Raw genomic sequence first — 12,794 nt, 5'->3', positions numbered from 1 at the left:
ACCGACTTGGTTCCCCTAAGGACTGCAGATACTGGAATTGCCAGACATAGTATATAAAATAGCTATGCATGAATTGTTTTGAAGAAAAATAGAAGATATGATCAGGGAAGAGAAAATCTACTCTCTACGTTCATGGAACATGCATATCCTAGAAATAAAATTGATCTCAGTATTCAACTACCTTTTGAGGGAATGATAGAAAAAAATGTCTACTCTTTTAGGGAAGTCAGAGAAAAAGAGGACAAACGCCAACCAGACCTATCTGTTAACGTTGGAATTTGTTTCAATTGCTGCCCAGAATGATCCTGTAGTATAACTGATACTTCACCATAAGTTTCAAAATAGATACAATTTACTAATTGTTATTTGTTTAATTATATATGTATGTATGTGTGTGTACTTCTTTTCATATAACAAAATATGAAGGTTTTACCGACCTCCAAAAGCTTCTGTGATTGCCATGCTTTCAATTCCACCTCCTAGCAACTTACTGGAAATAGAAAGTAAGCATTAGTAAAAGGAACAGAAATAGAAATATCAAGAAAGGAGAAAGCACATCATATGTCTCTTATCTATCTATCTATCTATCTATCAATCATCTAACATGAATGGGAATTCTTGGCAGAATGGATGACACTCTTCCTGTCTAGACCACAGGTTCTGCTGCATGTGGGCAGGGTGGATCAACAAAACAACATATAACCCTGCTGTTCTTGTTCTTACTTCTGGATACCAATAGGAAATGGGCTTTAAGTCTCATTCTTTTTTTTTTTTAATGTTTATTTTATTTTTGAGAGAGTGAGAGAGAGAGAGCACGCACACAAGCAGGGGAGGGGCAGAGAGAGAGAGAGGGAGACAGGTTCCAGGAGGGCTCTTTGCTGACAGCAGAGTCCAGATCAAGAGCTTGAACTCATGAACCATGCAATCATGACCTGGGCCCAAGTCGGACTAAGCCCCCCAGGGGCCCCTTAAGTCTCATTCTTTACAACTGAATTGAAGCTTGAATAAACGGTCTTAGTTATTAACTGGGTTGTTCATATTGTGCTTGGGACTATTCAGTGTTTAAATGTAAGGAGAAACGTATGTAAAATAGATATTAGGAGAATTCACTGACTGTCACCATGATTGGTTTATTTCACACAAACCACTCTATGAAGAACATGTCAGGATAGGAAATATTCAAAGGTGTTATAGGTAATGCTAGCAGTTAGGAGAATAATGGTCAGATTTTGGCAGCATACATTTATTTGGTAACCCAATGTTTCAGTGTATTTAATATTCTTAAAAAAAAATTTTTTTTTAACGTTTATTTATTTTTGAGAGAGAGACAGAGCATGAGCAGGGGAAGGAACAGAGAGAGAGACACACACAGGATCTGAAGCAGGCTCCAGGCTCTGAGCTGTCAGCACTGAGCCTGACATGGGGCTCAAACCCACGAACCATGAGATCATGACCTGAGCCGAATACTTAACTCACTGAGCCACCCAGAAGCCCCTACTTAATTCTTGATGTGGAAAGACCTAAGGTTAAGTCATTATGTCATTCATTCATTAAATGCAACAAATATTAATTGTGTTAACTGTACTAAGACCCAGAAGGAGTGCTTTAAAAAGCTGTGTTGTTTTAGGGTGCCTTGGTGGCTCAGTTGGTTGAGCGTCTGACTTCAGCTCTGGTCATGATATCATGGTTTGTGAGTTCGAGCCCTCAGTCGGGCTCTGTGCTGACAGTTCAGAGCCTGGAGCCTGCTTCAGATTCTGTGTTTCCCTTTCTCTCTGCCCCTCCCCAGCTTGTGCTCCATCTGTCTGTCTCTCTCTCTGAAAAATAAACATTTAAAAAATTTTTAAAAAACTTCGTTTATACTAGCATGAATTTTGAGACATGATCACAGATTAGACAAAGCATTAATAGATATGGATAATCCAATAGATTTTATATTTACATAGTTTAAGAGGGCAATTTAAGTGTAAACTGAGGCAATGTCAGAAGTTACCCACAAATTTAATGAGGACTATGTACTCTAATGAAAAAAAGAAAAATCTAGGTACCACCTGTATAACTTGAATCTAAAGGCCATGGGTTGAAAGACCATCCCATTTGGAGGGCTTGCACTTGAAGATCTATAAATCTACAAACTATTAAATTGAGGTTTACTTGTCCCTCCTCACCTTGAGAAAAATTCTAAAAGGCTGTGGCTTTAGAAAATCTAGGACAAAATTTCTGGTTGATATGCAATCTTAATCAGGCGAAAAAGTTTACCTGACAGGGTACCCCAAATTACTTCGGATAGCATAACTGTTCACCGTGAAACTCAGGAAAATTTAGAATTAAGTATAGGAATAGTGTTTTTAAAGCTAGATATTTAAAAATAGAGCCACAACTCACACCCACAGATGACCATTTTCATATTAAATTTGGGAATAATCTACATATTTAGTATTTGAGAACTTTCATTTTTATTATTATTATTATTATTATTATTATTATTATTATTATTATTAAGTAGGCTTCATGTCTAGCATGGAGCCCAATGCAGGGCTTGAACTCAGGACCCTGAGATCAAGACCTGAGCAGAGATCAAGAGTTGGAAGCTTAACTAACTGAGCCACCCAGGTGCCCCTGTTTGAGAACTTTTAAAGTTTAAGAGAATTTGACCTTTTTATTAGAACAGATTAGCCTCTAATTGATTAAATGAGTTGATAACTAAATTTATGCAAAGTATCTGAACATTTAAAAGTGCTGAAGATTCATTATACTTATAAGTTTAATTTATTAGATTTAGAAAGACATTCAGGTAATTGGAAAATTTTAATAATTATACCAATAAGGTCCTTAAAGGAAATATAATATATTAAAATCACAAATATAACCTAAAATGTTTAAGGAAATTTAGTTAACCATGTGATGAAAGCCCCCTTGGGGTGCCTGGGTGGCTCAGTCGGTTGAGCGTCCGACTTCAGCTCAGGTCATGATCTCACACTCCGTGAGTTTGAGCCCCGCATCGGGCTCTGTGCTGACAGCTCAGAGCCTGGAGCCCGCTTCAGATTCTGTGTCTCCCCCTCTCTCTGCCCCTCCCCTGCTCATGCTGTCTCTCTCTGTCTCAAAAATAAATAAAAACATTAAAAAAATTAAAAAAAAAAGAAGCCCCTTACGATTTGCTAGATCTATAAGTGGACTTGCAGCTTAAGGAAAAATGCACAACATGTTAATAAGTCAAATATTAATTTTTAAAAACCTAGTTCCTGAGTAATCTTTTCTGTGCCTAAAACTCAATATTGAGGACACCGGAAAACTCACTATGACAATAATAGTTTCTTTAGCCCAACGTTGCCTAAATCAGGATGTGGTAGAGCAACTGGAGAATATCAAGTTATTATTTGAGTCAAGTTGTTTTGGTGACCGACCTGATTTTGACCAATTAACTTTGGGGTAGGAATTCCCAAAGATTCTTCCTTAGCTGTTACTTGAAAAAAAAAGATTCTGTGATTTTTTAAATTTAGGGCAATGTTAAGTTAAAGAGGTGTTTTGTTTCACAGTAGGATTTCATACCCTTTAGTAGGCTAGTGTGTACTGTGAATCTCCAAAAGAGTAATATATAGTATACTACACTTCACCAACTTATTTCATTCACTATTTGTTTATTCATTCAGTCATTTAATAAATATTCACTGAGAACCTAGTTCATGCTAGAGATGGTTTATTCACTTGGGGTAAAGCAGTGAACAAAAGACAGAAATTCTCTACTTTGTGGAGCTTACATTCTAGTGGGAGAACAAACAATAAATAGCAATAAATACTTAAGTAAAATATGTAGTATGTCAGATATTATTAAATGGTATGGATAAAAATTAGATCCAGAAAGGAGATAAGAAGTACAGAAGATGAAGGCAGGGGGTTTAAATATTTAAATAAAGTGATTAGAGACCTCACTGAGAAGTGGACATTTTATCAAAGACCTGAAAGCAATGACAGCAAGCCATGTAGATACAGGAGGAAAAAGTGTTCCAGGCAAAGGAAATGGTAAGTATAAAGGCCCTGAGGCAGGAGAGTATCTGGCGTGTTCTAGGAATAGCAGAGAAGTCAGTACAGTTCGTGCATAGCAAACTAAAAAAAGATTAAAAGATGAGATTAGATTAGAAGTTAGAGAGGATTTTGGCTTTTGCGGGCGTCACTGGAGTAGTTTTGGGCAGAGAAGTGTTATGATCTGACCTAACTTTTAAAGGGATCATTCTGGCTCCTGTGTGAAGAACAAACAGCAAGGTCTGAAAGAGAGAAGTTAGAAGTTATTATAATACTCAAGAGGAGATATTAACAGGTAGTTTGAACCAGTACAGTAACAGTGGAGGAGGTGGTGAGAATTTTTATTTCCTCTTTTTTCCTACACACACACACACACACACACACACACACACACACACACACACACAAATATATAAACATTATTATGGAAAGTGTCAAACATAAAGTAGACAAAAACAGTATAATAATGAGCCATCACGTACCTATCACTTAGCTTCAACTATTATCAACTATGAACTCATGTCAATCTTTTTTCATATAAACCTTCAACCACTTCCCTCTCTTCTCATATTATTTTAAGTAGATACTAGGCAACATATCATTTCATCCTAAATATCTCAGTAGGTATCTCTAAAAGATGAATACTCTTATTCTTAACATAATCAATCACAGTACCATTATTACCTAAAAGAGTAGTAATTCCTTAATATCAACTATTTAGTAAGTGTTCAATTTTCCGTCTCATATATATCTTATTTTTTATAGTGTGCTTGAATCAGGAACCAAATAAAATCCACATATTGGGATTAGGTAAAAGGTGTTCTAAATCTCTTTTAATCTCTGGGTCTTCTTCCTGACTGTTTTGATTCCTTGTGATTTACTTGTTGAAGAAACTGGGTGGTTTGTTGTTGAAGGTAGAGCATCAGGATCTGTTAATGAGGAAGAGTTAGGGCGTGAAAGGAAAAAAAAACACAGCACCAAGGATGACTCCAAGATTTTAGTTCTGAGGATCAGAAAAGAGGCAGATCTGAGATGAGGGAGGCTTTCAGAGGTACAGATCTGGGGCAGATATCAGAAGTTTGGATTTGGATCTGTGAAGTCTGAGTTGCCTAGTAGACATCCAATTAGTTGGATGCAATATTTGACTATGAAATCCTTTCTTCTTGGAGTATCTTGTGAGGCCAGGGTTTTGAGGACTATTTTGTGGAAATACTGCTTTTGTTCAAATCTTAGCCACTCATCTAATTTATGAATTAGTAATTCTGCCTAGTAAGGTAGGGAAAATAAAAAAACACATGCTAGTCAACTTGCATTAGGAAAATGATGACTACGTCTCAGGAATCATGAGATAGTAAGTAAAAGGGGAAGTTAAGAACAAAAACAACCCTGAATTATTTCTTCTAAAATATTCAGTCTAACAACTGATTTTTAAATAAAACCCAAAGTGAAATGGAATTGCCTTTATCAACAAAAAGAAAAGGAAATGAAAAGTTAAACTGATTTTCAAAATGGTTTTTAAATACAGGCTGATTCAGAAACTACTTATAATTTGGATCTGAATTTCTTGTAAGGAATTTAATCCTGCTTCTACAAATCGTTTGGAATTTGTTTGCTTCAGTAGCCTTTCAGAAGGAAAAAAAACTACTTCAAAAGAAAAAGCTATTTTGAACAAACTCAAGAAAAGAAATACTATATTCCGAAGATTGTGTCTAGTAGTTGTAAAAAATATGAGATACACACTCAAATTCCTGGCTCCCAGTGGTAATATGGAAAACCATCTTTCTCTTCTCACTATACTCAAAGGCAGTCAAGAATCCTGGTTCCTACAGAAAGACAAAAGGAAAGGTTCAAAAGGGTATACGCTGCCCAAAACTATTCACGTGATTATCAGAGTCATCGTTTGATACAAGCTACAGTTCATTTGTCTTTGAAGGCAGCACAAGAGCATAGTTAAGAAAACAGGTTCTGGGGTCACCTGGGTGGCTCAGTCAGTTGAGCATCTGACTCTTGATTTCAACTCAGGTCATGATTCCAGGGTTGTTGGATCAAGCCCCAAGTGGGCTCCTCACTGAGTGTGGAGCCTGCTTGAGATTCTCTCTCTCTCTCTCTCTCTCTCTCTCTCTCTCTCTCTCTCCCCCCGCCCCCTCTCCCGCACTTGTACTCTCTCTCTAAAATTAAAAATTAGGGGCGCCTGGGTGGCTTGGTTGGTTAGGCGTCCGACTTCGGCTCAGGTCATGATCTCACCATCAGTGAGTTCGAGCCCCGCGTCGGGCTCTGTGCTGACAGCTCAGAGCCTGGAGCCTGTTTCAGATTCTGTGTCTCCTTCTCTCTCTGCCCCTCCCCTGTTCATGCTCTGTCTCTCTCTCAAAAATAAATAAACGTTAAAAAAAATTAAAAAAAATAAAATTAAAAATTAAAAAAAAAAGAAAACAGACTCTGGAGCTACCCTATCTAGGTTCAAAATATGTCTTGGGAGCCTGGGTGACTCGTCAGTTGGGCATCCTACTCTTGATTTTGGCTCAGGTATGATCTCACGGTTGTGAGGTCAAGCCCTGCATCAGGCACTGAGCTCGGAACTAGTTTGGGATTCTCTCTCTCCCTCTCTCTCTCTGCCCCTCCCCTGATCACCCACTCTCTTTCTTTATCTCTGTCTCTCAAAATAAGTAAAAATTTAAGAAAAATAAAATGTCTCTAACACTAGTTATATGATTTGGAGTAAACTACTTAATCTGACTATACTTTAACTTCCTCTTTTGGATCAAATGGGGATAAAGAAACTGTCTCTCTAATAGGGTAGCTGTAAAGTTTAAATGAAGTATATTTATGTCATAAAACAGAATGGTATTTTACTAAATGATTCCATTGATTTCATTGAATGGCATCATGCACCACCCCCCCACCCCCCCCAGCTTGGCAAGTTTCAAGGAGCACAGAAATTCTAGTTTTCACTATTTAGGAGACATTATCTTTCACATGGTAGGAATACTACTTATCTGCTGAATTAATGAGCTATAGCTGATGCAGTAGAAGAACTAGTAAGACTAGGCCCTGATGTGCTCCAATGACATGGTCTAATGGATTTCCCTCTATGTTTTATACTATGACAGTGGTTCTCAAATTTTGGAGAACTTAAAGGGGGGTGGGTGGGTAAAAAAAGCCCAGGCCTATCCTATTTCAATGAATCCGGGCCTATGTTTTCTTTATTAAGCCACTCCAGGTTATTCTGATACACACCAATATTTGGAACCACTGTACTATTAAATTAACTTCCTTTTCTCTCTCCTTGTACCTCTCAAATCTCTAAGAATAAACAGCTTTAGTTAAGAAAGGATGCAGACTCTAGGTACAGTAGTGATGCTTAAGAAGGAGGGGTGTTCTTTTCTTTGATAAGGGATTTAGTTTGCAAAGAAAAAAAGACTAATGCCTAGGGGCTATCAAGTGGCAGTTTCCCAAACTCTGGGTACTGCTTCAGGGCAGTTGTGGAATTGACCTGTGAGTATACTGCCTGAGTTTACTCAGAAGTTAGAACAACTGAGCTGGGTGCAGAGCAGTTTGGTTAAGTCCTCTCCAAGTTCAGGATCACGCTGCCACCATCATCACTCTCATACCCCCACTGCCCCTGGGGAAAGAAACCAAATGGCTGTCAGTGAAGAGAGCTTCTAGGACTTGCTGGGAATGAGACCCTCATATACACATGTAGACATGGAGAGCCTTGTTCTTTTGCAAAGAGACTTGGTGACTATCTTTCTACACATTCCTGTTTCCAGAGTTAGTGTCTCTGTCAGTCCCCAAAAGTTGTACACAAAAGGTTGTGTCAAAGGTGTATGTTTTTGCTTGGAACCTCTTAGCTGTATGGGCCTTTCGTGGTCTGTGAACCAGCTACAAGGTACAAGTTCAGCTTAGCTTTAGCTCATCTGCCTCACTGAGCATTTTTTTTTCTTGGTCATATTTATCTCAACTGTACACAGGTAAACCCACACTGTTAATCTTTTTCTAACCCAACGCTCTCTTACCAACTGGCTTATACCAGGAGAGTGCAATTTCTTTTGTGCTGAGTGTTTTGAAACAACCAAAGACATATTACTTGAGGAGACAAAGCAAAACCAAAGAGGACTTAAAACAGAGAAACAGAAAGGGAGAAAAAATATAAAAGGAGAGCAAAAAAAGAAAGTTGTGGTAAAAATAACTGCCATTATAGTATTGAAGTCTCTTAACCCCTGTCTCAATCTGTCAGAAATTAATTGCTGTTGCTTTGAAACTGAAGTGATAAAAAGTTAACATGAGGAGTATAACAGATGGTGATTTACAGAAGTTTCTGGCATTGAGTGAGAAAGGCTATAGAGTCTCACAGGGCCCTTCCTTTTTTTTTTTTTTTTTTTTTTTTAAGTAGGCTTCACACCTGACCTGGGTCCCGGACTCACAACCCTGAGATGAAGACCTGAGCTAAGGTCAAGACCTGAGCTGAGATCAAGAGTCGGCCATTTAAGCAACTGAGCCAGCCAGGCACCCCTCACAGGGCCCTTCTAAGCTAAAACAACAAAGAATCGATTTTGCTTACAATAAGTTTGTTGGCTGCCTCTTTAATCTTGTCCACTTTTGCTTCTGAGAGCCCTTTGACATTGCATAGTGCCCTTCTTGTTGTCATTTGTATCCCTTTGATGGTGCAGATTCCTACTGACTTCAGTTTTTTAATGTCAGCCACATTCTGTAAATAAAAGAATGGATGCAGCAGATTGATAAAATGCCAGCTTGCAAGGCTCCCATACTATGTCATGTGCTTTTGTGTCCATCTCCTTCCACCACGATGCCAATTTTATACAAGCAGCCAGGTGGAACCCACCCACCATGTAGCCAAATGTTCTGGAAATATCTGAGTAGAACATACCCAGCACGCTGCCAAATGTTCTGGCTGTGCCCTGATTTCCCGAGAATGTTAGTGAGACCATGGCAATGTAACAAGGAATTCAAAAGAAAAGTCTGTTGGTAGAAAAGCTAGCGAATTTATCACACGTTCGCCCCCTCAGTTCAGCTCTTTCCTTCTAGAGAACTTCATTATGAATATGTTCTTTTTAAAATTAAATTTTTTTTCCCTCTACCCTTGGGGAATGCAAATAGCTACATCGCCAAAGGGCCAGGATTTTCTCTTGCTCCTATTTTCTCAATCCAACTGAAAGAGATTAAATGTGAGGGCTTCAAAAGAAAATGTCAGAGAAGTTTTACTATCAATGAACTGCTGTTGAAATTCATCTAGTTACTCCAAGTCTGGTTTCTGTCATCATCATTTGCTCCAATCACCTGCCACAGAACTGAATTTTTTGTTGATGAAAACAGGGGTAGATAGCTCTGAACAGCTCCCGTTGGGCCAGGGGTTCTCAACTGGGGTCCATTTTGTCCCCTTGGGACACTTGACGATGTCTGGAGACATTTTTGGTTGTCACAACTAGAGGGGTGCTACTGGTATGTAGTGAGGGGTCAGGAGCCAGGGATGCTGCTGAACAGCCTATGATGCATAGGACAACCCCCACAACTAAGAACTGCCTCGTCCCAAATGTCCAATAGGGACAAAGCTAAGAAACCCTGAATTGGAGGATTTCACACAGCATTGAAAAAATACTTACAATCCCATGTTTTTGTAACAGGTCAATGTCTTGAAACAAAGATTCCTGAAGGAAATGCAAAAAAAAAAAAAAAAAAAGGAGCTTTGATTCTTCATTTCCAGCTGTATCATATATTTTATAGAGTTAATTCAGCATTATGAGTCACTCCAAAATGCCTCCAATTCCACTTCTCTAAACAGATCGAGGTAGGATCCATATGCTTTTTTCAAACCCGGTGCTATAGACTTAGAAGGTGCACCAACATTGAAAGGGCTGGGAAGCCCGATATTTTTGTCCTGTCCTGTCCAGATTTTTAAGACCTTAACCCAAAGGCGTGGAACAACACTTAACCTCTTTTAAAATATGTCTCCTCAGCTTTCTGCCCCGCCAGACCTTGAACTCCTTCCTCTGCTATTGGGTACCAGCATGCAAAGATTACCATTATGGCCATACCAGTTGTTAGGTTATTAAAATACTTTCATGCTAGTTGCTAAGTAGCTAATCTTAGCATCCCTTGCCAAACAAGTTGTCACATATTTGTAATATTGCCTCTCCCTGGAACTATGCTTTCTTTCCACTCTCGGTTTCTAAAAATAATAGCTAACAGAGAAGGAACTTCATTTTTGTGGACTGACTGCACGTCTACACGGTTCAACATTCTAGCCATACCTCTTCATCTTGGAATCCTGGTTCTTCCAGCACAACTTGATCCTCCTTCATATTGAAAGGTGAGCAAGCAGAAAAAAGAATCCGTTCTGGGAAAAAAAAAAGAAATATTATTCAAGAAGCGGTCATAGATCAGACAGTACAAGGGCCTTTGCCCGGAGGCCTCCTTGACTTCATTTCAAAGTCGCCAGGGACCAGAAAAGCAATTAGGGAAACATTTGGTTTGGAATGACTGGGCTGGTCCATCTTTTCGCTGGGCACCTTGACTCTTTTCGCTGGGCCCCTGACCTTATGTGAGGGTGGGGGACTTGGTTTCTTCTCTTTTTCCTCAAAACTGGTAACTTTTTCCTCATCTTTTGATTTCCTTTAGCACAGATATCAGGACTGTCTGATAATGCCTTTTTGGTGCGTCTTGGGTTGCTAGTTAGTATTGCACATTGCGACTTAACCTTTCAGGTTTGTGCTCCCAATGCTCTGGGAATGTTGACCTTATGTCTTTCTTCCTGAATCTTCCCTGGCTCCGAGAACTTAGTCTACCCTCGGTCAATACATTCTATTTTTCTCAGGGATGATGAACGCCTTCCCGCTTCCTAATTATGAGCGGGATCTCTCGCAATAGATTTCTTTCATAAGACATTAGACACATTTTGCTTTACAGTATTTGCTAGCTTCATAATTATTTTTAGGATGTACAATTATGGTGGATACCCAATATTAGGGGATACCAATAAGCAGCTACATGGAGTCTCTAACGCTGTGGCGTTCGTTCCAAGATCTCAGGAATCTACAGGGCATGACTGGAGACTGAAGTGCAGCCCAAGCAATCCGTTTTCTTGGTCTTCACATCATTTTCTGGCTTCACATCAGAGTCACGCGTGGGGTCCAGCAGAAGGGGAACAAACCACGGAGGGAGAGAGAGGTATGACGGCTGTCACCTAATACCTCTAAACAGCAAAATAGCTGAGGTAAAGAGGAGACCACGTAAAAGGAATCTTCTGGAACACTGTCCCCGGATAGGTAAATCATGTATATGACCACCACAAGTTCCACACTGGCTGTGCTCATGGAAGGAAAAAAAACCAAAAATCGTCCGTGTCTTCTCCCCCTCCATAAAACGAAAAGATGGTTCTTTCTCGAGTGGCCACTGATGGGCTGAAGGGCTGGATCTTAAAGCAGGGTTAGGGCCAAACCCCCGCGCCGCCCGCGGGCATTTTCCGCACCTCCGGTTCCCTCCCAGGGCGGGGACGGGCCGCACAAAGTCACGAGCCCGGGGCCCAGCGGCGACCGCCAAGCGCCACCAAAGAAACGGACCCTTGGTCTCCCCTCAGATTCTTCACGCGCTTACCCTCTTTTTTTTTTTTTTGCCACAAACCCCTCTCGTACCCCACAGTCTCCCCGAGGTTTTCAAGGTGGAATCCCTTCCGCGCCCCCCGCCCGGGCTTTCGAGTCCTCCGGGGTTCTGACTCGGAACCCGAACGCGGAGAGCGGCAGCCCGCGCGTCGCTGACCGCGGGGTTTGGCGCCCACCGACGAAAGTCCGGGCGCGTGCCCGGAGTGGGCGGGCCCACGGTGGGGCGGGGCCGGGGTGGAGGCGGGGCGGAGTGCGAGGGGGTGTGTTCACGGTGGGCGGGTCCCCGGACGCGGCTGGGACTGAGGCGCGGGGGCAGAGAGCCAGGGGGTGGAGGGTCCGGCCCTCGGTGGGCGGGGTCCGGGGCGGGGCAGGTATGGGGGAGGAGGGGCTACCGAAGGAGCCTCTCGCGGGGGGTGGGGGCGGGGGCTCCGTAGGATGAGGGAGGGCTTCTGAGGCGGGGAGAAATGTGCTGAGGAGAGGGGCTCCCCGGAGCTGAGGGAAGTGCTGAAGTCAGGGAGAGGCCTCCAAAGTGGGGGCACGGAGGCGGGCGCTGAGGTGAAGGCGGGCTGCTGTGAGAAAGAAGGGTTGTTCCGAGATGGAGAGAGGCCTCTGGGAAGGGGTCACGAGGTGGAAAACCAAGGCGGGGAGGGGGTGCTCGGCGACAGGTGCCAGGCAAAATGCTTATCTTACTGGGGACCCGCGGTGAGGAGGTCGAACCTGGGGTCTTAGCCAATGTCCCCGCATTCCTAATCTCTCTCTGTGACACTCTCTCGTCTCGAGGCCCTTTCAGGATGGAGAGGAATTTTGCTGCGACTTAACTCGCAACGTGAAATAGACAACGGCGGCCAAACGTATTTCGGTCCAGCTTCTAAATAGACCTTTTAGGGCCGCCTCCTTGCCAGCCCAGCCGTCTCTGGCAGCGTCGTCTTCCTCCCCTGAGCCGGTGACTGACTGTTGACAAGAGTCAGGAAGCATTTGAACGAGCATCTGCTGAGGTGGAGGCTACGATGCACATCTGTGCGGACAGTTCTTGGAGTTCAAGCCCCAGTACAGGGCGACGCTTTTCCTTCGGCGTCTGAATCATTTTGCAGGAATAAAGAGCAAAAAAAAAAAAAAAAAAAAAAAAGAAGTTCCCACAATAGCAGTTGGCATTTTATAGGACAT

General features: G+C 41.7%; 1 protein-coding gene and 1 long non-coding RNA gene across 8 annotated transcripts in view; one reads left to right on the top strand and one right to left on the bottom strand.

Moving 5' to 3' along the window:
- DMC1 (DNA meiotic recombinase 1) overlaps window positions 1-11,830 on the bottom strand; it is a 42,271-nt gene extending 30,441 nt beyond the window's left edge. For 3 of the 7 annotated variants that reach the window (XM_040490825.1, XM_040490827.1, XM_040490828.1), the window contains exons 1-6: window positions 11,664-11,829; window positions 10,284-10,369; window positions 9,636-9,680; window positions 8,576-8,722; window positions 5,758-5,840; window positions 438-490 (exon numbers count right to left, since the gene is read on the bottom strand). In XM_040490825.1, coding sequence (XP_040346759.1) covers window positions 438-490; window positions 5,758-5,840; window positions 8,576-8,722; window positions 9,636-9,680; window positions 10,284-10,334 — 379 coding nt within the window. In that variant the 5' untranslated portion in view covers window positions 10,335-10,369; window positions 11,664-11,829. Of the gene's footprint in view, window positions 1-437; window positions 491-5,757; window positions 5,841-8,575; window positions 8,723-9,635; window positions 9,681-10,283; window positions 10,370-11,625 lie in introns of all 7 variants that reach the window. The other 4 variants (XM_040490826.1, XM_040490823.1, XM_040490824.1 and 1 more) reach the window with 3 other exon arrangements.
- Window positions 10,232-12,794, top strand: part of LOC121040345 (uncharacterized) — a 9,157-nt gene continuing 6,594 nt past the window's right edge. The window contains exon 1 of the long non-coding RNA XR_005795241.1: window positions 10,232-10,342. This is a non-coding gene — a long non-coding RNA (uncharacterized LOC121040345). The remainder of the gene's footprint in view (window positions 10,343-12,794) is intronic.

The sequence above is a fragment of the Herpailurus yagouaroundi genome, unplaced genomic scaffold, assembly GCF_014898765.1.
Source record: "Herpailurus yagouaroundi ecotype Mexico unplaced genomic scaffold, PumYag 182, whole genome shotgun sequence".
NCBI lineage: Eukaryota > Metazoa > Chordata > Mammalia > Carnivora > Felidae > Herpailurus > Herpailurus yagouaroundi.
The sequence above is the reverse complement of the archived record's forward strand: the minus strand, read 5'-3'. Positions and strand labels throughout refer to the sequence as shown.